Raw genomic sequence first — 23971 nt, forward strand, 5'->3', positions numbered from 1 at the left:
TCTTGGTTTATTTTAAGAACCACAGGTTCAAGTTTTACATGCAATACTTCAAATGAAAGGTATTGCAGGTAGGTACTTTAGGAACTTTGAATAATCAAAATAGCAAACACAGTTTTCATATGAATCACATATAGCTATTTTAAAACTAGACACTTAGTGCAATTTTCACAGTTCCTAGGGGGAGTAAGAGTTTGTTAGTTTTTGCAGGTAAGTAAACCACCTACAGGGTTCAAGTTTGGATCCAAGGTAGCCCACCGTTGGGGGTTCAGAGCAACCCCAAAGTTGCCACACCAGCAGCTCAGGTCAGGTACAGAGGTCAAAATGGTGCCCAAAACACATAGGCTTCAATGGATAAGGGGGGTGCCCCGGTTCCAGTCTGCCAGCAGGTAAGTACCCACGTCTTCGGAGGGCAGACCAGGGGGGGTTTTGTAGGGCACCCGGGGGGGGGGGGGGGGGGGGGCACAAGTCAGCACAGAAAGTACACCCTCAGCAGCATGGGGGCAGCCGGGTGCAGTGTGCAAACACGTTGGGTTTTCAATTGAAATCAATGGGAGACCAAGGAGTCTCTTCAGCGATGCAGGCAGGCAAGGGGGGGGCTCCTCAGGGTAGCCACCACCTGGGCAAGGGAGAGGGCCTCCTGGGGGTTACTCCTGCACTGAAGTTCGGATCCTGCAGGTCCTTGGGGCTGCGGGTGCAGAGTCTTTACCAGGCGTCGGGATCTGAGGAGCAGGCAGTCGCAGTCAGGCGTCGCTGTGGGGGCTCGGGGGGGGGGGGGGCCAACTCTGGCTACTCACCGTCTCAGTCGCCGGGGAGTCCTCCCTGAAGTGATTGTTCTCCACAAGTCGAGCTGGGGGCGTCGGGTGCAGAGTAGCAAGCCTCACGCTTCTGGCGGGAAACACAAGTTGTTTTAAAGTTGCTCCTTTGTAACAAAGTGGCAGTCTTGGATGAACAGAGCCTCTGTCCTCAGGAGTTTCTTGGTCCTTCTAGAGCAGGGCAGTCCTCTGAGGATTCAGAGGTCGCTGGTCCCTGGGGAAAGCGTAGCTGGAGCAGTGTCTTTAGAAGTGGGGCGAAAGGCCGGTAGAGCTGGGGTCAAAGCAGTTGGTGTCTCAGTCTTCTCTGCAGGGTTTTTCAGCTTAGCAGTCCTCTTCTTAGGTTGCAGGAATCCGAGTTCCCAGGTTCTGGGGAGCCCTTAAATACTAAATTTAAGGGCGTGTTTAGGCCCGGGGGGGTTAGTAGCCAATGGCTACTAGCCCTGAGGATGGGTACACCATCTTTGTGCCTCCTCCCAAGGGGAGGGGGGCACATTCCTATCCCTATTGGGGGAATCCTCCATCTGCAAGATGGAGGATTTCTAAAAGTCAGAGTCACCTCAGCTCAGGACACCTTAGGGGCTGTCCTGACTGGCCAGTGACGACTCCTTGTTTTTCTCATTATCTCCTCCGGCCTTACCGCCAAAAGTGGGGCCGTGGCCGGAGGGGGCGGGCAACTCCACTAGCTGGAGTGCCCTGTGGTGCTGTAACAAAGGGGGTGAGCCTTTGAGGCTCACCACCAGGTGTTACAGTTCCTGCAGGGGGAGGTGTGAAGCACCTCCACCCAGTACAGGCTTTGTTACTAGCCACAGAGTGACAAAGACACTCTCCCCATGTGGCCAGCAACATGTCTAGTGTGGCAGGCTGCTAAAACCAGTCAGCCTACACGGATAGTCGGTTAAGGTTTCAGGGGGCACCTCTAAGGTGCCCTCTGGGGTGTATGTAACAATAAAATGTACACTGGCATCAGTGTGCATTTATTGTGCTGAGAAGTTTGGTACCAAACTTCCCAGTTTTCAGTGTAGCCATTATGGAGCTGTGGAGTTCGTTTTTGACAGACTCCCAGACCATATACTCTTATGGCTACCCTGCACTTACAATGTCTAAGGTTTTGCTTAGACACTGTAGGGGCACAGTGCTCATGCACTGGTGCCCTCACCTATGGTATAGTGCACCCTGCCTTAGGGCTGTAAGGCCTGCTAGAGGGGTGACTTATCTATACTGCATAGGTAGTGTGAGGTTGGCATGGCACCCTGAGGGGTGTGCCATGTCGACTTACTCGTTTTGTCCTCACTAGCACACACAAGCTGGCAAGCAGTGTGTCTGTGCTGAGTGAGGGGTCCCCAGGGTGGCATAAGATATGCTGCAGCCCTTAGAGACCTTCCCTGGCATCAGGGCCCTTGGTACCAGTTACAAGGGACTTACCTGGATGCCAGGGTGTGCCAATTGTGAAAACAAAAGTACAGGTTAGGGAAAGAACACTGGTGCTGGGGCCTAGTTAGCAGGCCTCAGGACACTTTCAAATCAAAACTTCGCATCAGCAAAGGCAAAAAGTCAGGGGTAACCCTGCCAAGGAGGCATTTCCTTACAGTCTTGTTTTGAATTGGCACCTTAGGATGGTGGCCAAGTCCTGATGTGTTATTTTCAAAGCAGGCCTAAAGCAATCCTCATTTTCTGAATAAACTTCTGCAGTGAAAGGGATGTTCCAGACTTTTCCTTTCTTGTTTGACCAAAGTATAAGAGGCCGAAACCAGATGGACCAAGGACAGAGTATTTGAAGATGTCAGGCATATCCAAGACGTTGGGGTGTGCAATCCTTCCCGTGAGGATAACTCCTCTCTCGCTCTCTCCTCAATCGATTCTGGGATCTGGCGATCTGATGCTGAACAGGAAGGAGTTGAAGCAGTGACATGCATTTCCATGAGAAAAGGGTATTTTTTGTTTAATTCATTATTTGCTTTGCATTATAATATAGATACATATATTTGCTGTGTATATTGCAGTGCAGAATCATTTGTACATTTTCATTTCATTGCTGTGACCATTTCTGAACTTGTGCTTTCAGCATGCTAATCTCCTTTTACGAACCCTGCGTATAGAAATAATAAATGTCTTCTTTGGACTAAGAAGCGCATTCCAGAGATTTTTGTCAGTGTACGAGTGTTTCAGCCTGGTCATTAGTGAAGCAAAACAAGCTTGCAGGGAGATGGTGTATTTCATCAGGAGAGGCTGGATTAGACATTAAATAGTTGTAAAGCCAATACCCCCCACCCCCAAATTAAGCCTTTCTTTTGGTTCAAATTCTCAAGCGTGCAATAGTGGACAGCACTTATCATTGCTCCTACCAGAATAGGGATTGTTTGTGAGCGATCCATCCCTCCCACTCATCTGTGTATTTGGTGTTGGAAATGGGATGCTGTAATAGTCCTGAAACAAAAACAACATTGTTAGGGTATTAATTCAGCGTGAAAACAAGAATAAAGGGTAAGCAGAATAGGTGCAAGTCTACAAGGTCTAAAAATATATACAGCACATCTCCACTTACAGCCACAGCCAAGCAGTCAATGATTATTTTGCGACTCACTCATTTATTTGACGTAATGTAGTCATGACAGTGGACAAACCATAATTACTGAAAATGTCTGCTTAAGGCACAGAATTGCCCTTCACCTCTCACTGCCCCACATATACTTGTATGCATCAATTACAATCTTAGTAAATGCTATACCGCCTCTCCAAGAAAGCATTTTCCCATGTTACTTATTCAAAAGGTGTAGGAAGTTGGCTCTGTATGTGCTATTTCAAAGTAAGGAATAGCATGCACAGAGTCCAAGGGTTCCCCTTAGAGGTAAAATAGTGGTAAAAAGAGATAATACTAATGCTCTATTTTGTGGTAGTGTGGTCGAGCAGTAGGCTTATCCAAGGAGTAGTGTTAAGCATTTGTTGTACATACACATAGACAATAAATGAGGTACACACACTCAGAGACAAATCCAGCCAATAGGTTTTGTTATAGAAAAATATCTTTTCTTAGTTTATTTTAAGAACCACAGGTTCAAATTTAACATGTAATATCTTGTTTGAAAGGTATTGCAGGTAAGTACATTAGGAACTTTGAATCATTTCAATTGCATGTATACTTTTCAAGTTATTCACAAATAGCTATTTCAAAAGTGGCCACTTAGTGCAATTTTCACAGTTCCTGGGGGAGGTAAGTTTTTGTTAGTTTTACCAGGTAAGTAAGACACTTACAGGGTTCAGTTCTTGGTCCAAGGTAGCCCACCGTTGGGGGTTCAGAGCAACCCCAAAGTCACCACACCAGCAGCTCAGGGCCGGTCAGGTGCTGAGTTCAAAGTGGTGCCCAAAACGCATAGGCTAGAATGGAGAGAAGGGGGTGCCCCGGTTCCGGTCTGCTTGCAGGTAAGTACCCGCGTCTTCGGAGGGCAGACCAGGGGGGTTTTGTAGAGCACCGGGGGGGACACAAGCCCACACAGAAATTTCACCCTCAGCAGCGCGGGGGCGGCCGGGTGCAGTGTAGAAACAAGCGTCGGGTTTGCAATGTTAGTCTATGAGAGATCAACGGATCTCTTCAGCGCTGCAGGCAGGCAAGGGGGGGCTTCCTCGGGGAAACCTCCACTTGGGCAAGGGAGAGGGACTCCTGGGGGTCACTTCTCCAGTGAAAGTCCGGTCCTTCAGGTCCTGGGGGCTGCGGGTGCAGGGTCTTTTCAGGCGTCGGGACTTAGGTTTCAGAGAGTCGCGGTCAGGGGAAGCCTCGGGATTCCCTCTGCAGGCGGCGCTGTGGGGGCTCAGGGGGGACAGGTTTTGGTACTCACAGTCGTAGAGTAGTCCGGGGGTCCTCCCTGAGGTGTTGGTTCTCCACCAGCCGAGTCGGGGTCGCCGGGTGCAGTGTTGCAAGTCTCACGCTTCTTGCGGGGAGTTGCAGGGTTCTTTAAAGCTGCTTCTTGAAACAAAGTTGCAGTCTTTTTGGAGCAGGTCCGCTGTCTTTTTGGAGCAGGTCCGCTGAGTTTCTTGTCGTCGTCGAAGCAGGGCAGTCCTCAGAGGATTCAGAGGTCGCTGGTCCCTTTGGAAGGCGTCACTGGAGCAGAGTTCTTTGGAAGGCAGGAGACAGGCCGGTGAGTTTCTGGAGCCAAGGCAGTTGTTGTCTTCTGGTCTTCCTCTGCAGGGGTTTTCAGCTGGGCAGTCCTTCTTGTTGTTGCAGGAATCTAATTTTCTAGGGTTCAGGGTAGCCCTTAAATACTAAATTTAAGGGCGTGTTTAGGTCTGGGGGGTTAGTAGCCAATGGCTACTAGCCCTGAGGGTGGGTACACCCTCTTTGTGCCTCCTCCCAAGGGGAGGGGGACACAATCCTAACCCTATTGGGGGAATCCTCCATCTGCAAGATGGAGGATTTCTAAAAGTTAGAGTCACCTCAGCTCAGGACACCTTAGGGGCTGTCCTGACTGGCCAGTGACTCCTCCTTGTTGCTTTCTTTGTTCCCTCCAGCCTTGCCGCCAAAAGTGGGGGCCGTGGCCGGAGGGGGCGGGCAACTCCACTAAGCTGGAGTGCCCTGCTGGGCTGTGACAAAGGGGTGAGCCTTTGAGGCTCACCGCCAGGTGTCACAGCTCCTGCCTGGGGGAGGTGTTAGCATCTCCACCCAGTGCAGGCTTTGTTACTGGCCTCAGAGTGACAAAGGCACTCTCCCCATGGGGCCAGCAACATGTCTCTGGTGTGGCAGGCTGCTGGAACTAGTCAGCCTACACAGACAGTCAGTTAAGTTTCAGGGGGCACCTCTAAGGTGCCCTCTGGGGTGTATTTTGCAATAAAATGTACACTGGCATCAGTGTGCATTTATTGTGCTGAGAAGTTTGATACCAAACTTCCCAGTTTTCAGTGTAGCCATTATGGTGCTGTGGAGTTCGTGTTTGACAGACTCCCAGACCATATACTCTTATGGCTACCCTGCACTTACAATGTCTAAGGTTTGGTTTAGACACTGTAGGGGTACCATGCTCATGCACTGGTACCCTCACCTATGGTATAGTGCACCCTGCCTTAGGGCTGTAAGGCCTGCTAGAGGGGTGTCTTACCTATACTGCATAGGCAGTGAGAGGCTGGCATGGCACCCTGAGGGGAGTGCCATGTCGACTTACTCGTTTTGTTCTCACTAGCACACACAAGCTGGCAAGCAGTGTGTCTGTGCTGAGTGAGAGGTCTCCAGGGTGGCATAAGACATGCTGCAGCCCTTAGAGACCTTCCTTGGCATCAGGGCCCTTGGTACTAGAAGTACCAGTTACAAGGGACTTATCTGGATGCCAGGGTCTGCCAATTGTGGGATCAATGGTACATTTTAGGTGAAAGAACACTGGTGCTGGGGCCTGGTTAGCAGGGTCCCAGCACACTTCTCAGTCAAGTCAGCATCAGTATCAGGCAAAAAGTGGGGGGTAACTGCAACAGGGAGCCATTTCTTTACACAAGCCCCCCCCAGCCCACAGGCCAGGAGACTCAGCCAACGCTGGAAGAGTCTTCCTAGTCTGTCAGGCGAGGAAGAGTAGAGGAAATGGCTGGTTTGTTGCAGGGCCTACTCTGCCTTACATCCTCCTGTTCAGGTCATTCCCTCTGGGGAACTGACCCACTTCCACAGTGATAGGACCTAGTCTGAACTGCCTCTTGTCTGTGCTTTTTATGTCTTTACCCATTCTCTCTATTTTGAGGTCGGAGGTATCCACCTCTGCTAATCTTATCTTAGCCAGGGTCACCCCTAGCTTACCCAAAGAGGTTACCCAGAGCTGGAGTAACCCCACCATGACCAACAGGGTCAGGGGGCCTAACTTGTTATTTGGCATGGGGTCAGACCACCATGCCAAGGATAGTGCAGCCATAAAGGCTAACACCCAGCAGAGGCCACTGACAGCTGTCAGTGCCCAGAACCACACCTTTAGCTCTTCACCTACAAGGGAAGGGGCTAAGTTACAGGCTTCTTTGGGTTCAGGGTGCCTGTCTGCTGCATTAGAGTGGGGGTTACCACATCTTGTAGTAAACACCCTTCTTCCACTCTTTCTTCTGTTAGCTGAGGAGCCACCCACTCAGGCTTAACAGTTGCCTGACTAGTCAGGACTTCTTGTGGGTCAGGTTGGACTTTATCAGAGCCACTTTTGGGGTTCTCCCCTACTGGAGCAGAATCTCCTTGGCTTGCTGGAACCTTGGCTAAAGGTTGTCCACCTTTCCTACTCTGTTTCCTTTTCTTTTTCTTCTGGGGCCTACTTGCATTTACTGCAGAGGCAGGCACTCCAGAATCCTTGGGAGAGGACTGGCCCTGGACCAGTTCTTCTCTTAGGCTCTGACTAACCTCTGGGTAGTCATTTCCAAGGAGACAATCAAGGGGGAGGTCTGTACTGACTACCACCCTTCTCCAGCTAAACGTCCCACCCACTTCTATGGGCACAAAAGCCACAGGCCTATCAGTGACCCTGTCTGGGCTAACTCTTACTCTGGCCATCTCACCTGGGATGTACTGGTTTGAGAGCACCAGCCTGTCATGCACAATAGTGTGACTGGCACAAGTGTGTCTCAGGGCAGTGGCTGGGATTCCATTCACCTGTAGGTGGTGGAAGTGTCTACTTCCCTCTGGAATCTCCAACTCACCTGTTGGGCCCTTTTTCCAGTTGAAGGCTATGAAGACCTCCTCATCTGAGGAGTCATCCCCCATGGCTACACTGGTCACCCCTGGGATTTTGCTAGGGGGTTTGTTTTTGGGACAAGAAGTGTCCTTGGTGTGGTGCCCTGTCTGTTTACAGTTATGGCACCATGCCTTAGTGGCATCCCAGCTCTTACCCTGGTACCCACCTTTGTTTTGGGTTGTGTCTCTGGGCCCACACACCTGGTCTGGTTTTTGGGGGCCTACAGGGGACTCTTTTTCTTTGTTTCTAGTGTCACCCACTTTCTCCTGGGGAGGCTTTGTAACCCCTTTCTTTTGGTCACCCCCAGTGGAAGTTTTGGTTACCCTAGTCTTGACCCAGTGGTCTGCCTTCTTTCCCAATTCTTGGGGAGAAATTGGACCTAGGTCTACCAGATACTGATGCAACTTTTCATTAAAGCAGTTACTTAAAATGTGTTCTTTCATAAACAAATTATAAAGCCCAACTGTAAGGAAATGCCTCCTTGGCATGGTTGCCCCCTGACTTTTTTGCCTTTGCTGATGCTATGTTTACAATTGAAAGTGTGCTGAGGCCTGCTAACCAGGCCCCAGCACCAGTGTTCTTTCCCTAACCTGTACTTTTGTATCCACAATTGGCAGACCCTGGCATCCAGATAAGTCCCTTGTAACTGGTACTTCTAGTACCAAGGGCCCTGATGCCAAGGAAGGTCTCTAAGGGCTGCAGCATGTCTTATGCCACCCTGGAGACCTCTCCCTCAGCACAGACACACTGCTTGCCAGCTTGTGTGTGCTAGTGAGAACAAAACGAGTAAGTCGACATGGCACTCCCCTCAGGGTGCCATGCCAGCCTCTCACTGCCTATGCAAGTATAGGTCAGTCACCCCTCTAGCAGGCCTTACAGCCCTAAGGCAGGGTGCACTATACCATAGGTGAGGGTACCAGTGCATGAGCATGGTACCCCTACAGTGTCTAAACAAAACCTTAGACATTGTAAGTGCAGGGTAGCCATAAGAGTATATGGTCTGGGAGTTTGTCAAACACGAACTCCACAGCACCATAATGGCTACACTGAAAACTGGGAAGTTTGGTATCAAACTTCTCAGCACAATAAATGCACACGGATGCCAGTGTACATTTTATTGCAAAATACACCACAGAGGGCACCTTAGAGGTGCCCCCTGAAACTTAACCGACTATCTGTGTAGGCTGACTAGTTCCAGCAGCCTGCCACACTAGAGACATGTTGCTGGCCCCATGGGGAGAGTGCCTTTGTCACTCTGAGGCCAGTAACAAAGCCTGCACTGGGTGGAGATGCTAACACCTCCCCCAGGCAGGAGCTGTGACACCTGGCGGTGAGCCTCAAAGGCTCATCCCTTTGTCACAGCCCAGCAGGGCACTCCAGCTTAGTGGAGTTGCCCGCCCCCTCCGGCCACGGCCCCCACTTTTGGCGGCAAGGCTGGAGGGAACAAAGAAAGCAACAAGGAGGAGTCACTGGCCAGTCAGGACAGCCCCTAAGGTGTCCTGAGCTGAGGTGACTAACTTTTAGAAATCCTCCATCTTGCAGATGGAGGATTCCCCCAATAGGGTTAGGATTGTGACCCCCTCCCCCTTGGGAGGAGGCACAAAGAGGGTGTACCCACCCTCAGGGCTAGTAGCCATTGGCTACTAACCCCCCAGACCTAAACACGCCCTTAAATTTAGTATTTAAGGGCTACCCTGAACCCTAGAAAATTAGATTCCTGCAACTACAAGAAGAAGGACTGCCCAGCTGAAAACCCCTGCAGAGGAAGACCAGAAGACAACAACTGCCTTGGCTCCAGAAACTCACCGGCCTGTCTCCTGCCTTCCAAAGAACTCTGCTCCAGCGACGCCTTCCAAGGGACCAGCGACCTCTGAGGACTGCCCTGCTTCGAAAAAGACAAGAAACTCCCGAGGACAGCGGACCTGCTCCAAAAAGACTGCATCTTTGTTTCAAGGAGCAGCTTTAAAGACCCTGCAACTCCCCGCAAGAAGCGTGAGACTTGCAACACTGCACCCGGCGACCCCGACTCGGCTGGTGGAGAACCAACACCTCAGGGAGGACCCCCGGACTACTCCACGACTGTGAGTACCAAAACCCGTCCCCCCTGAGCCCCCACAGCGCCGCCTGCAGAGGGAATCTCGAGGCTTCCTCTGACTGCGACCCTCTGAAACCTAAGTCCCGACGCCTGGAAAAGACCCTGCACCCGCAGCCCCCAGGACCTGAAGGACCGGACTTTCACTGGAGAAGTGACCCCCAGGAGTCCCTCTCCCTTGCCCAAGTGGAGGTTTCCCCGAGGAAGCGCCCCCTTGCCTGCCTGCAGCGCTGAAGAGATCCGTTGATCTCTCATAGACTAACATTGCAAACCCAACGCTTGTTTCTACACTGCACCCGGCCGCCCCCGCGCTGCTGAGGGTGAAATTTCTGTGTGGGCTTGTGTCCCCCCCGGTGCCCTACAAAACCCCCCTGGTCTGCCCTCCGAAGACGCGGGTACTTACCTGCAAGCAGACCGGAACCGGGGCACCCCCTTCTCTCCATTCTAGCCTATGCGTTTTGGGCACCACTTTGGACTCTGCACCTGTCCGGCCCTGAGCTGCTGGTGTGGTAACTTTGGGGTTGCTCTGAACCCCCAACGGTGGGCTACCTTGGACCAAGAACTGAACCCTGTAAGTGTCTTACTTACCTGGTAAAACTAACAAAAACTTACCTCCCCCAGGAACTGTGAAAATTGCACTAAGTGTCCACTTTTAAAGTAGCTATTTGTCAATAACTTGAAAAGTATACATGCAATTGAAATGATTCAAAGTTCCTAATGTACTTACCTGCAATACCTTTCAAACAAGATATTACATGTTAAATTTGAGCCTGTGGTTCTTAAAATAAACTAAGAAAAGATATTTTTCTATAACAAAACCTATTGGCTGGATTTGTCTCTGAGTGTGTGTACCTCATTTATTGTCTATGTGTATGTACAACAAATGCTTAACACTACTCCTTGGATAAGCCTACTGCTCGACCACACTACCACAAAATAGAGCATTAGTATTATCTATTTTTACCACTATTTTACCTCTAAGGGGAACCCTTGGACTCTGTGCATGCTATTCCTTACTTTGAAATAGCACATACAGAGCCAACTTCCTACACCAACATAGTCATACACTTCATTTCCAGTTACCCAACCATCCAGTGTTTTCACTGAGTATTCAACATAATCAACCCAGGTCTGGCTCGAGGATTTTTGAGCCCCCCTGAATCTAATTCTATACTCCTCAGTGGAGAATCCAAAGCCCTCAATCAGGGTACCCTTCATGAGGTCATAAGATTCTGCATCTTTTCCAGAGAGTGTGAGGAGTCTATCCCTACACTTTCCTGTGAACATTTCCCAAAGGAGAGCACCCCAGTGAGATTTGTTCACTTTTCTGGTTACACAAGCCCTCTCAAAAGCTGTGAACCATTTGGTGATGTCATCACCATCTTCATATTTTGTTACAATCCCTTTGGGGATTTTCAACATGTCAGGAGAATCTCTGACCCGATTTATGTTGCTGCCACCATTGATGGGTCCTAGGCCCATCTCTTGTCTTTCCCTCTCTATGGCTAGGATCTGTCTTTCCAAAGCCAATCTTTTGGCCATCCTGGCTAACTGGATGTCCTCTTCACTGGAGTTATCCTCAGTGATTTCAGAGGTGTTGGTCTCTCCTGTGAGGGAACCAGCATCTCTGACTATTATTTTTGGAGTCAGGGTTTGAGAGACCCTGTTCTCCCTAGATAGGACTGGTAGGGGGGAATTGTCCTCCAAGTCACTATCCTCTTCCTCTGAGTTGCCACCCTCAGAGGGGTTGGCCTTTTCAAACTCTGCCAAAAGCTCCTGGAGCTGTATTTTGGTAGGTTTGGGGCCCATTGTTATTTTCTTTATTTTACAGAGTGACCTTAGCTCCCTCATCTTAAGATGGAGGTAAGGTGTGGTGTCGAGTTCCACCACAGTCACATCTGTGCTAGACATTTTGCTTCTAAAAGTTGGAATACTTTTTAAGAATCTACAACTGGTTCTAGAATCTAATTCAAACTTTTACAAACTTTTAAACTCTAAAAGAAATGCTAAACAGGATCTAACACAAGGCCCTAGCAGGTCTTTTAAGAATTTAGAAAACTTTTCAAATTGCAAAAATCAATTTCTAATGACAATTTTGGAATTTGTCGTGTGATCAGGTATTGGCTGAGTAGTCCAGCAAATGCAAAGTCTTGTACCCCACCGCTGATCCACCAATGTAGGAAGTTGGGGCTCTGTATGTGCTATTTCAAAGTAAGGAATAGCATGCACAGAGTCCAAGGGTTCCCCTTAGAGGTAAAATAGTGGTAAAAAGAGATAATACTAATGCTCTATTTTGTGGTAGTGTGGTCGAGCAGTAGGCTTATCCAAGGAGTAGTGTTAAGCATTTGTTGTACATACACATAGACAATAAATGAGGTACACACACTCAGAGACAAATCCAGCCAATAGGTTTTGTTATAGAAAAATATCTTTTCTTAGTTTATTTTAAGAACCACAGGTTCAAATTTAACATGTAATATCTTGTTTGAAAGGTATTGCAGGTAAGTACATTAGGAACTTTGAATAATTTCAATTGCATGTATACTTTTCAAGTTATTCACAAATAGCTATTTCAAAAGTGGACACTTAGTGCAATTTTCACAGTTCCTGGGGGAGGTAAGTTTTTGTTAGTTTTACCAGGTAAGTAAGACACTTACAGGGTTCAGTTCTTGGTCCAAGGTAGCCCACCGTTGGGGGTTCAGAGCAACCCCAAAGTCACCACACCAGCAGCTCAGGGCCGGTCAGGTGCAGAGTTCAAAGTGGTGCCCAAAACGCATAGGCTAGAATAGAGAGAAGGGGGTGCCCCGGTTCCGGTCTGCTTGCAGGTAAGTACCCGCGTCTTCGGAGGGCAGACCAGGGGGGTTTTGTAGAGCACCGGGGGGGACACAAGCCCACACAGAAATTTCACCCTCAGCAGCGCGGGGGCGGCCGGGTGCAGTGTAGAAACAAGCGTTGGGTTTGCAATGTTAGTCTATGAGAGATCAACGGATCTCTTCAGCGCTGCAGGCAGGCAAGGGGGGGCTTCCTCTGGGAAACCTCCACTTGGGCAAGGGAGAGGGACTCCTGGGGGTCACTTCTCCAGTGAAAGTCCGGTCCTTCAGGTCCTGGGGGCTGCGGGTGCAGGGTCTTTTCCAGGCGTCGGGACTTAGGTTTCAGAGAGTCGCGGTCAGGGGAAGCCTCGGGATTCCCTCTGCAGGCGGCGCTATGGGGGCTCAGGGGGGACAGGTTTTGGTACTCACAGTCGTAGAGTAGTCCGGGGGTCCTCCCTGAGGTGTTGGTTCTCCACCAGCCGAGTCGGGGTCGCCGGGTGCAGTGTTGCAAGTCTCACGCTTCTTGCAGGGAGTTGCAGGGTTCTTTAAAGCTGCTTCTTGAAACAAAGTTGCAGTCTTTTTGGAGCAGGTCCGCTGTCCTCAGGAGTTTCTTGTCGTCGAAGCAGGGCAGTCCTCAGAGGATTCAGAGGTCGCTGGTCCCTTTGGAAGGCGTCGCTGGAGCAGAGTTCTTTGGAAGGCAGGAGACAGGCCGGTGAGTTTCTGGAGCCAAGGCAGTTGTTGTCTTCTGGTCTTCCTCTGCAGGGGTTTTCAGCTAGGCAGTCCTTCTTCTTGTTGTTGCAGGAATCTAGTTTCTAGGTTCAGGGAGAGCCCTTAAATACTAAATTTAAGGGCGTGTTTAGGTCTGGGGGGTTAGTAGCCAATGGCTACTAGCCCTGAGGGTGAGTACACCCTCTTTGTGCCTCCTCCCAAGGGGAGGGGGTCACATCCCTAATCCTATTGGGGGAATCCTCCATCTGCAAGATGGAGGATTTCTAAAAGTTAGAGTCACCTCAGCTCAGGACACCTTAGGGGCTGTCCTGACTGGCCAGTGACTCCTCCTTGTTGCTTTCTTTGTTCCCTCCAGCCTTGCCGCCAAAAGTGGGGGCCGTGGCCGGAGGGGGCGGGCAACTCCACTAAGCTGGAGTGCCCTGCTGGGCTGTGACAAAGGGGTGAGCCTTTGAGGCTCACCGCCAGGTGTTACAGCTCCTGCCTGGGGGAGGTGTTAGCATCTCCACCCAGTGCAGGCTTTGTTACTGGCCTCAGAGTGACAAAGGCACTCTCCCCATGGGGCCAGCAACATGTCTCTAGTGTGGCAGGCTGCTGGAACCAGTCAGCCTACACAGATAGTCGGTTAAGTTTCAGGGGGCACCTCTAAGGTGCCCTCTGTGGTGTATTTTACAATAAAATGTACACTGGCATCAGTGTGCATTTATTGTGCTGAGAAGTTTGATACCAAATGTAGGAAGTTGGCTCTGTATGTGCTATTTCAAAGTAAGGAATAGTGTAGGAAGTTGGCTCTGTATGTGCTATTTCAAAGTAAGGAATAGCATGCACAGAGTCCAAGGGTTCCCCTTAGAGGTAAAATAGTGGTAAAAATAGATAATACTAATGCTCTATTTTGTGGTAGTGTGGTCGAGCAGTAGGCTTATCCAAGGAGTAGTGTTAAGCATTTGTTGTACATACACATAGACAATAAATGAGGTACACACACTCAGAGACAAATCCAGCCAATAGGTTTTTATATAGAAAAATATCTTTTCTTAGTTTATTTTAAGAACCACAGGTTCAAATTCTACATGTAATAGCTCATTCGAAAGGTATTGCAGGTAAGTACTTTAGGAACTTCAAATCATCAAAATTGCATGTATACTTTTCAAGTTATTCACAAATAGCTGTTTTAAAAGTGGACACTTAGTGCAATTTTCACAGTTCCTAGGGGAGGTAAGTATTTGTTAGTTTTACCAGGTAAGTAAGTCACTTACAGGGTTCAGTTCTTGGTCCAAGGTAGCCCACCGTTGGGGGTTCAGAGCAACCCCAAAGTCACCACACCAGCAGCTCAGGGCCGGTCAGGTGCAGAGTTCAAAGTGGTGCCCAAAACGCATAGGCTAGAATGGAGAGAAGGGGGTGCCCCGGTTCCGGTCTGCTTGCAGGTAAGTACCCGCGTCTTCGGAGGGCAGACCAGGGGGGTTTTGTAGGGCACCGGGGGGGACACAAGTCCACACAGAAATTTCACCCTCAGCAGCGCGGGGGCGGCCGGGTGCAGTGTGGGAACAGGCGTCGGGTTTGCAATGTTAGTCTATGAGAGATCTCGGGATCTCTTCAGCGCTGCAGGCAGGCAAGGGGGGGATTCCTCGGGGAAACCTCCACTTGGGCGAGGGAGAGGGACTCCTGGGGGTCACTCCTCCAGTGAAAGTCCGGTCCTTCGGGTACTGGGGGCTGCGGGTGCAGGGTCTCTCCCAGGCGTCGGGACTTTAGGTTCAAAGAGTCGCGGTCAGGGGAAGCCTCGGGATTCCCTCTGCAGGCGGCGCTGTGGGGGCTCAGGGGGGACAGGTTTTGGTACTCACAGTATCAGAGTAGTCCTGGGGTCCCTCCTGAGGTGTTGGATCGCCACCAGCCGAGTCGGGGTCGCCGGGTGCAGTGTTGCAAGTCTCACGCTTCTTGCGGGGAGCTTGCAGGGTTCTTTAAAGCTGCTGGAAACAAAGTTGCAGCTTTTCTTGGAGCAGGTCCGCTGTCCTCGGGAGTTTCTTGTCTTTTCGAAGCAGGGGCAGTCCTCAGAGGATGTCGAGGTCGCTGGTCCCTTTGGAAGGCGTCGCTGGAGCAGGATCTTTGGAAGGCAGGAGACAGGCCGGTGAGTTTCTGGAGCCAAGGCAGTTGTCGTCTTCTGGTCTTCCTCTGCAGGGGTTTTTCAGCTAGGCAGTCCTTCTTCTTGTAGTTGCAGGAATCTAATTTTCTAGGGTTCAGGGTAGCCCTTAAATACTGAATTTAAGGGCGTGTTTAGGTCTGGGGGGTTAGTAGCCAATGGCTACTAGCCCTAAGGGTGGGTACACCCTCTTTGTGCCTCCTCCCAAGGGGAGGGGGTCACAATCCTAACCCTATTGGGGGAATCCTCCATCTGCAAGATGGAGGATTTCTAAAAGTCAGAGTCACCTCAGCTCAGGACACCTTAGGGGCTGTCCTGACTGGCCAGTGACTCCTCCTTGTTGCTTTCTTTGTTCCCTCCAGCCTTGCCGCCAAAAGTGGGGGCCGTGGCCGGAGGGGGCGGGCAACTCCACTAAGCTGGAGTGCCCTGCTGGGCTGTGACAAAGGGGTGAGCCTTTGAGGCTCACCGCCAGGTGTCACAGCTCCTGCCTGGGGGAGGTGTTAGCATCTCCACCCAGTGCAGGCTTTGTTACTGGCCTCAGAGTGACAAAGGCACTCTCCCCATGGGGCCAGCAACATGTCTCTGGTGTGGCAGGCTGCTGGAACTAGTCAGCCTACACAGACAGTCGGTTAAGTTTCAGGGGGCACCTCTAAGGTGCCCTCTGTGGTGTATTTTACAATAAAATGTACACTGGCATCAGTGTGCATTTATTGTGCTGAGAAGTTTGATACCAAACTTCCCAGTTTTCAGTGTAGCCATTATGGTGCTGTGGAGTTCGTGTTTGACAGACTCCCAGACCATATACTCTTATGGCTACCCTGCACTTACAATGTCTAAGGTTTTGTTTAGACACTGTAGGGGTACCATGCTCATGCACTGGTACCCTCACCTATGGTATAGTGCACCCTGCCTTAGGGCTGTAAGGCCTGCTAGAGGGGTGTCTTACCTATACTGCATAGGCAGTGAGAGGCTGGCATGGCACCCTGAGGGGAGTGCCATGTCGACTTACTCGTTTTGTCCTCACTAGCACACACAAGCTGGCAAGCAGTGTGTCTGTGCTGAGTGAGAGGTCTCCAGGGTGGCATAAGACATGCTGCAGCCCTTAGAGACCTTCCTTGGCATCAGGGCCCTTGGTACTAGAAGTACCAGTTACAAGGGACTTATCTGGATGCCAGGGTCTGCCAATTGTGGATACAAAAGTACAGGTTAGGGAAAGAACACTGGTGCTGGGGCCTGGTTAGCAGGCCTCAGCACACTTTCAATTGTAAACATAGCATCAGCAAAGGCAAAAAGTCAGGGGGCAACCATGCCAAGGAGGCATTTCCTTACAAATAGCATGCACAGAGTCCAAGGGTTCCCCTTAGAGGTAAAATAGTGGTAAAAATAGATAATACTAATGCTCTATTTTGTGGTAGTGTGGTCGAGCAGTAGGCTTATCCAAGGAGTAGTGTTAAGCATTTGTTGTACATACGCATAGACAATAAATGAGGTACACACACTCAGAGACAAATCCAGCCAATAGGTTTTGTTATAGAAAAATATCTTTTCTTAGTTTATTTTAAGAACCACAGGTTCAAATTCTACATGTAATATCTCATTCGAAAGGTATTGCAGGTAAGTACTTTAGGAACTTTAAATCATAAAAATTGCATGTATACTTTTCAAGTTATTGACAAATAGCTGTTTTAAAAGTGGACACTTAGTGCAATTTTCACAGTTCCTAGGGGAGGTAAGTTTTTGTTAGGTTTACCAAGTAAGTAAGACACTTACAGGGTTCAGTTCTTGGTCCAAGGTAGCCCACCGTTGGGGGTTCAGAGCAACCCCAAAGTCACCACACCAGCAGCTCAGGGCCGGTCAGGTGCAGAGTTCAAAGTGGTGCCCCAAAACACACAGGCTAGAATGGAGAGAAGGGGGTGCCCCGGTTCCGGTCTGCTTGCAGGTAAGTACCCGCGTCTTCGGAGGGCAGACCAAGGGGGTTTTGTAGGGCACCGGGGGGGACACAAGCCCACACAGGAATTTCACCCTCAGCGGCGCGGGGGCGGCCGGGTGCAGTGTAGAAACAGGCGTCGGGTTCGCAATGTTAGTCTATGAGAGATCTCGGGATCTCTTCAGCGCTGCAGGCAGGCAAGGGGGGGGTTCCTCGGAGAAACCTCCACTTGGGCAAGGGAGAGGGACTCCTGGGGGTCACTTCTCCAGTGAAAGTCCGGTCCTTCAGGTCCTGGGGGCTGCGGGTGCAGGGTCTCTCCCAGGCGTCGGGACTTTGGATTCAAAGAGTTGCGGTCAGGGGAAGCCTCGGGATTCCCTCTGCAGGCGGCGCTGTGGGGGCTCAGGGGGGACAGGTTTTGGTACTCACAGTATCAGAGTAGTCCTGGGGTCCCTCCTGAGGTGTTGGATCTCCACCAGCCGAGTCGGGGTCGCCGGGTGCAGTGTTGCAAGTCTCACGCTTCTTGCGGGGAGCTTGCAGGGTTCTTTCCAGGCTGCTGGAAACAAAGTTGCAGCCTTTCTTGGAGCAGGTCCGCTGTCCTCGGGAGTTTCTTGTCTTTTCGAAGCAGGGGCAGTCCTCAGAGGATGTCGAGGTCGCTGGTCCCTTTGGAAGGCGTCGCTGGAGCAGGATCTTTGGAAGGCAGGAGACAGGCCGGTGAGTTTCTGGAGCCAAGGCAGTAGTCGTCTTCTGGTCTTCCTCTGCAGGGGTTTTCAGCTAGGCAGTCCTTCTTCTTGTAGTTGCAGGAATCTAATTTTCTAGGTTTCAGGGTAGCCCTTAAATACTAAATTTAAGGGCGTGTTTAGGTCTGGGGGTTTAGTAGCCAATGGCTACTAGCCCTGAGGGTGGGTACACCCTCTTTGTGCCTCCTCCCAAGGGGAGGGGGTGACCATCCTAACCCGATTGGGGGAAATCCTCCATCTGCAAGATGGAGGATTTCTAAAAGTTAGAGTCACCTCAGCTCAGGACACCTTAGGGCTGTCCTGACTGGCCAGTGACTCCTCCTTGTTGCTTTCTTTGTTCCCTCCAGCCTTGCCGCCAAAAGTGGGGGCCGTGGCCGGAGGGGGCGGGCAACTCCACTAAGCTGGAGTGCCCTGCTGGGCTGTGACAAAGGGGTGAGCCTTTGAGGCTCACCGCCAGGTGTCACAGCTCCTGCCTGGGGGAGGTGTTAGCATCTCCACCCAGTGCAGGCTTTGTTACTGGCCTCAGAGTGACAAAGGCACTCTCCCCATGGGGCCAGCAACCTGTCTCTGGTGTGGCAGGCTGCTGGAACTAGTCAGCCTACACAGACAGTCGGTTAAGTTTCAGGGGGCACCTCTAAGGTGCCCTCTGGGGTGTGTTTTGCAATAAAATGTACACTGGCATCAGTGTGCATTTATTGTGCTGAGAAGTTTGATACCAAACTTCCCAGTTTTCAGTGTAGCCATTATGGTGCTGTGGAGTTCGTGTAAAACAGACTCCCAGACCATATACTCTTATGGCTACCCTGCACTTACAATGTCTAAGGTTTTTCTTAGACACTGTAGGGGCCCAGTGCTCATGCACTGGTACCCTCACCTATGGTATAGTGCACCCTGCCTTAGGGCTGTAAGGCCTGCTAGAGGGGTGTCTTACCTAAACTGCATAGGCAGTGTAAGGAAATGCCTCCTTGGCATGGTTGCCCCCTGACTTTTTGCCTTTGCTGATGCTATGTTTACAATTGAAAGTGTGCTGAGGCCTGCTAACCAGGCCCCAGCACCAGTGTTCTTTCCCTAACCTGTACTTTTGTATCCACAATTGGCAGACCCTGGCATCCAGATAAGTCCCTTGTAACTGGTACTTCTAGTACCAAGGGCCCTGATGCCAAGGAAGGTCTCTAAGGGCTGCAGCATGTCTTATGCCACCCTGGAGACCTCTCACTCAGCACAGACACACTGCTTGCCAGCTTGTGTGTGCTAGTGAGGACAAAACGAGTAAGTCGACATGGCACTCCCCTCAGGGTGCCATGCCAGCCTCTCACTGCCTATGCAGTATAGGTAAGACACCCCTCTAGCAGGCCTTACAGCCCTAAGGCAGGGTGCACTATACCATAGGTGAGGGTACCAGTGCATGAGCATGGTACCCCTACAGTGTCTAAACAAAATCTTAGACATTGTAAGTGCAGGGTAGCCATAAGAGTATATGGTCTGGGAGTTTGTCAAACACGAACCCCACAGCCCCATAATGGCTACACTGAAAACTGGGAAGTTTGGTATCAAACTTCTCAGCACAATAAATGCACACTGATGCCAGTGTACATTTTATTGTAAAATACACCACAGAGGGCACCTTAGAGGTGCCCCCTGAAACTTAACCGACTATCTGTGTAGGCTGACTAGTTTTAGCAGCCTGCCACAAACCGAGACATGTTGCTGGCCCCATGGGGAGAGTGCCTTTGTCACTCTGAGGCCAGTAACAAAGCCTGCACTGGGTGGAGATGCTAACACCTCTCCCAGGCAGGAATTGTCACACCTGGCGGTGAGCCTCAAAGGCTCACCTCCTTTGTGCCAACCCAGCAGGACACTCCAGCTAGTGGAGTTGCCCGCCCCCTCCGGCCAGGCCCCACTTTTGGCGGCAAGGCCGGAGAAAATAATGAGAATAACAAGGAGGAGTCACTGGCCAGTCAGGACAGCCCCTAAGGTGTCCTGAGCTGAGGTGACTAACTTTTAGAAATCCTCCATCTTGCAGATGGAGGATTCCCCCAATAGGGTTAGGATTGTGACCCCCTCCCCTTGGGAGGAGGCACAAAGAGGGTGTACCCACCCTCAGGGCTAGTAGCCATTGGCTACTAACCCCCCAGACCTAAACACGCCCTTAAATTTAGTATTTAAGGGCTGCCCTGAACCCTAGAAAATTAGATTCCTGCAACTACAAGAAGAAGGACTGCCCAGCTGAAAACCCCTGCAGCGGAAGACCAGAAGACGACAACTGCCTTGGCTCCAGAAACTCACCGGCCTGTCTCCTGCCTTCCAAAGATCCTGCTCCAGCGACGCCTTCCAAAGGGACCAGCGACCTCGACATCCTCTGAGGACTGCCCCTGCTTCGAAAAGACAAGAAACTCCCGAGGACAGCGGACCTGCTCCAAGAAAAGCTGCAACTTTGTTTCCAGCAGCTTTAAAGAACCCTGCAAGCTCCCCGCAAGAAGCGTGAGACTTGCAACACTGCACCCGGCGACCCCGACTCGGCTGGTGGCGATCCAACACCTCAGGAGGGACCCCAGGACTACTCTGATACTGTGAGTACCAAAACCTGTCCCCCCTGAGCCCCCACAGCGCCGCCTGCAGAGGGAATCCCGAGGCTTCCCCTGACCGCGACTCTTTGAACCTAAAGTCCCGACGCCTGGGAGAGACCCTGCACCCGCAGCCCCCAGGACCTGAAGGACCGGACTTTCACTGGAGAAGTGACCCCCAGGAGTCCCTCTCCCTTGCCCAAGTGGAGGTTTCCCCGAGGAATCCCCCCCTTGCCTGCCTGCAGCGCTGAAGAGATCCCGAGATCTCTCATAGACTAACATTGCGAACCCGACGCTTGTTTCTACACTGCACCCGGCAGCCCCCGCGCCGCTGAGGGTGAAATTTCTGTGTGGACTTGTGTCCCCCCCGGTGCCCTACAAAACCCCCCTGGTCTGCCCTCCGAAGACGCGGGTACTTACCTGCAAGCAGACCGGAACCGGGGCACCCCCTCCTCTCCATTCTAGCCTATGCGTTTTGGGCACCACTTTGAACTCTGCACCTGACCGGCCCTGAGCTGCTGGTGTGGTGACTTTGGGGTTGCTCTGAACCCCCAACGGTGGGCTACCTTGGACCAAGAACTAAGCCCTGTAAGTGCCTTACTTACCTGGTTAACCTAACAAATACTTACCTCCCCTAGGAACTGTGAAAATTGCACTAAGTGTCCACTTTTAAAACAGCTATTTGCGAATAACTTGAAAAGTATACATGCAATTTTGATGATTTGAAGTTCCTAAAGTACTTACCTGCAATACCTTTCGAATGAGATATTACATGTAGAATTTGAACCTGTGGTTCCTAAAATAAACTAAGAAAAGATATTTTTCTATATAAAAACCTATTGGCTGGATTTGTCTCTGAGTGTGTGTACCTCATTTATTGTCTTGTGTATGTACAACAAATGCTTAACACTACTCCTTGGATAAGCCTACTGCTCGACCACACTACCACAAAATAGAGCATTAGTATTATCTATTTTTACCACTATTTTACCTCTAAGGGGAACCCTTGGACTCTGTGCATGCTATTCCTTACTTTGAAATAGCACATACAGAGCCAACTTCCTACATTGGTGGATCAGCGGTGGGGTAAAAGACTTTGCATTTGCTGGACTACTCAGCCAATACCTGATCACACGACAAATTCCAAAATTGTCATTAGAAATTGATTTTTGCAATTTGAAAAGTTTTCTAAATTCTTAAAAGACCTGCTAGGGCCTTGTGTTAGATCCTGTTTAGCATTTCTTTTAGAGTTTAAAAGTTTGTAAAAGTTTGAATTAGATTCTAGAACCAGTTGTAGATTCTTAAAAAGTATTCCAACTTTTAGAAGCAAAATGTCTAGCACAGATGTGACTGTGGTGGAACTCGACACCACACCTTACCTCCATCTTAAGATGAGGGAGCTAAGGTCACTCTGTAAAATAAAGAAAATAACAATGGGCCCCAAACCTACCAAAATACAGCTCCAGGAGCTTTTGGCAGAGTTTGAAAAGGCCAACCCCTCTGAGGGTGGCAACTCAGAGGAAGAGGATAGTGACTTGGAGGAAAATTCCCCCCTACCAATCCTATCTAGGGAGAACAGGGTCCCTCAAACCCTGACTCCAAAAATAATAGTCAGAGATGCTGGTTCCCTCACAGGAGAGACCAACACCTCTGAAATCACTGAGGATAGCCCCAGTGAAGAGGACATCCAGTTAGCCAGGATGGCCAAAAGATTGGCTTTGGAAAGACAGATCCTAGCCATAGAGAGGGAAAGACAAGAGATGGGCCTAGGACCCATCAATGGTGGCAGCAACATAAATAGGGTCAGAGATTCTCCTGACATGTTGAAAATCCCTAAAGGGATTGTAACTAAATATGAAGATGGTGATGACATCACCAAATGGTTCACAGCTTTTGAGAGGGCTTGTGTAACCAGAAAAGTGAACAGATCTCACTGGGGTGCTCTCCTTTGGGAAATGTTCACAGGAAAGTGTAGGGATAGACTCCTCACACTCTCTGGACAAGATGCAGAATCTTATGACCTCATGAAGGGTACCCTGATTGAGGGCTTTGGATTCTCCACTGAGGAGTACAGGATTAGGTTCAGGGGGGCTCAAAAATCCTCGAGCCAGACCTGGGTTGACTTTGTAGACTACTCAGTGAAAACACTAGATGGTTGGATTCAAGGCAGTGGTGTAAATAATTATGATGGGCTGTACAATTTATTTGTGAAAGAACACCTGTTAAGTAATTGTTTCAATGATAAACTGCATCAGCATCTGGTAGACCTAGGACCAATTTCTCCCCAAGAATTGGGAAAGAAGGCGGACCATTGGGTCAAGACAAGGGTGTCCAAGACTTCAACAGGGGGTGACCAAAAGAAAGGGGTCACAAAGACTCCCCAGGGGAAGGGTGATGAGACAACCAAAACTAAAAATAGTAAAGAGTCTTCTACAGGCCCCCAAAAACCTGCACAGGAGGGTGGGCCCAGAGCCTCTTCACAAAACAATGGGTACAAGGGTAAAAACTTTGATCCCAAAAAGGCCTGGTGTCATAGCTGTAAACAGCATGGACACCAAACTGGAGACAAGGCCTGTCCCAAGAAAGGTTCCACTCCAAACTCCCATCCAGGTAACACTGGTATGGCTAGTCTCCAAGTGGGATCAACAGTGTGCCCAGAGCAAATCAGGGTCCACACTGAAGCTACTCTAGTTTCTGAGGGTGGGGTGGATTTAGCCACACTAGCTGTCTGGCCGCCTAACATGCAAAAATACAGACAGCAACTCTTAATTAATGGGACTAGAATAGAGGGCCTGAGGGATACAGGTGCCAGTGTCACCATGGTGACAGAGAAACTGGTTTCCCCTGGCCAATACCTGACTGGAAAAACTTACACAGTCACCAACGCTGACAATCAGAGAAAAGTACATCCCATGGCAATGGTTACTTTAGAATGGGGAGGGGTCAATGGCCTGAAACAGGTGGTGGTCTCCTCAAATATCCCAGTGGACTGTCTGCTTGGAAATGACCTGGAGTCCTCAGCATGGGCTGAGGTAGAACTAAAAACCCATGCAGCAATGCTGGGTATCCCTGAACTGGTGTGTGTGAAAACAAGAGCACAGTGCAAGGCACAGGGTGAAAAAGTAGAGCTGGAGTCTGGAAAAATGGCCCAGCCTACCAAGAGAACAGGAAAGTCAGTTGGGAAACCAACTGCAACACAGCAAAAGAAAGGGAACCTCTCTTCTCAGGAAGTAGTTCTGCCCTCTGAGGGAACTGAGCCTTTGGAGCTTGAACCTTATCAGGTTGAGCTCTTGGGCCCAGGGGGACCCTCAAGGGAGGAGCTGTGTAAGGGACAAGAAACCTGTCCCTCTCTTGAAGGCCTTAGGCAGCAAGCTGCTGAAGAGTCCAAGGGCAAGAAAACTGGAACCCATAGGGTCTATTGGGAAGATGGACTCCTGTACACTGAGGCCAGAGACCCCAAACCTGGTGCCACTAGGAGAGTGGTAGTGCCTCAGC

General features: G+C 50.3%; 1 protein-coding gene across 27 annotated transcripts in view; it reads right to left on the reverse strand.

Moving 5' to 3' along the window:
• Positions 1-23971, reverse strand: part of UBAP2L (ubiquitin associated protein 2 like) — a 756258-nt gene that overhangs the window by 355168 nt on the left and 377119 nt on the right. For all 27 annotated transcript variants that reach the window (XR_011200006.1, XR_011200008.1, XR_011200009.1 and 24 more), the window contains one exon: positions 3155-3236. Coding sequence is in view for 22 of the 27 variants with exons in the window: in XM_069218134.1 (XP_069074235.1) it covers positions 3155-3236 (82 nt within the window). In the remaining 5 variants the exon portion in view is untranslated. The remainder of the gene's footprint in view (positions 1-3154; positions 3237-23971) is intronic.

This window comes from Pleurodeles waltl, chromosome 12 (genome assembly GCF_031143425.1).
Source record: "Pleurodeles waltl isolate 20211129_DDA chromosome 12, aPleWal1.hap1.20221129, whole genome shotgun sequence".
NCBI classification, from domain to species: domain Eukaryota; kingdom Metazoa; phylum Chordata; class Amphibia; order Caudata; family Salamandridae; genus Pleurodeles; species Pleurodeles waltl.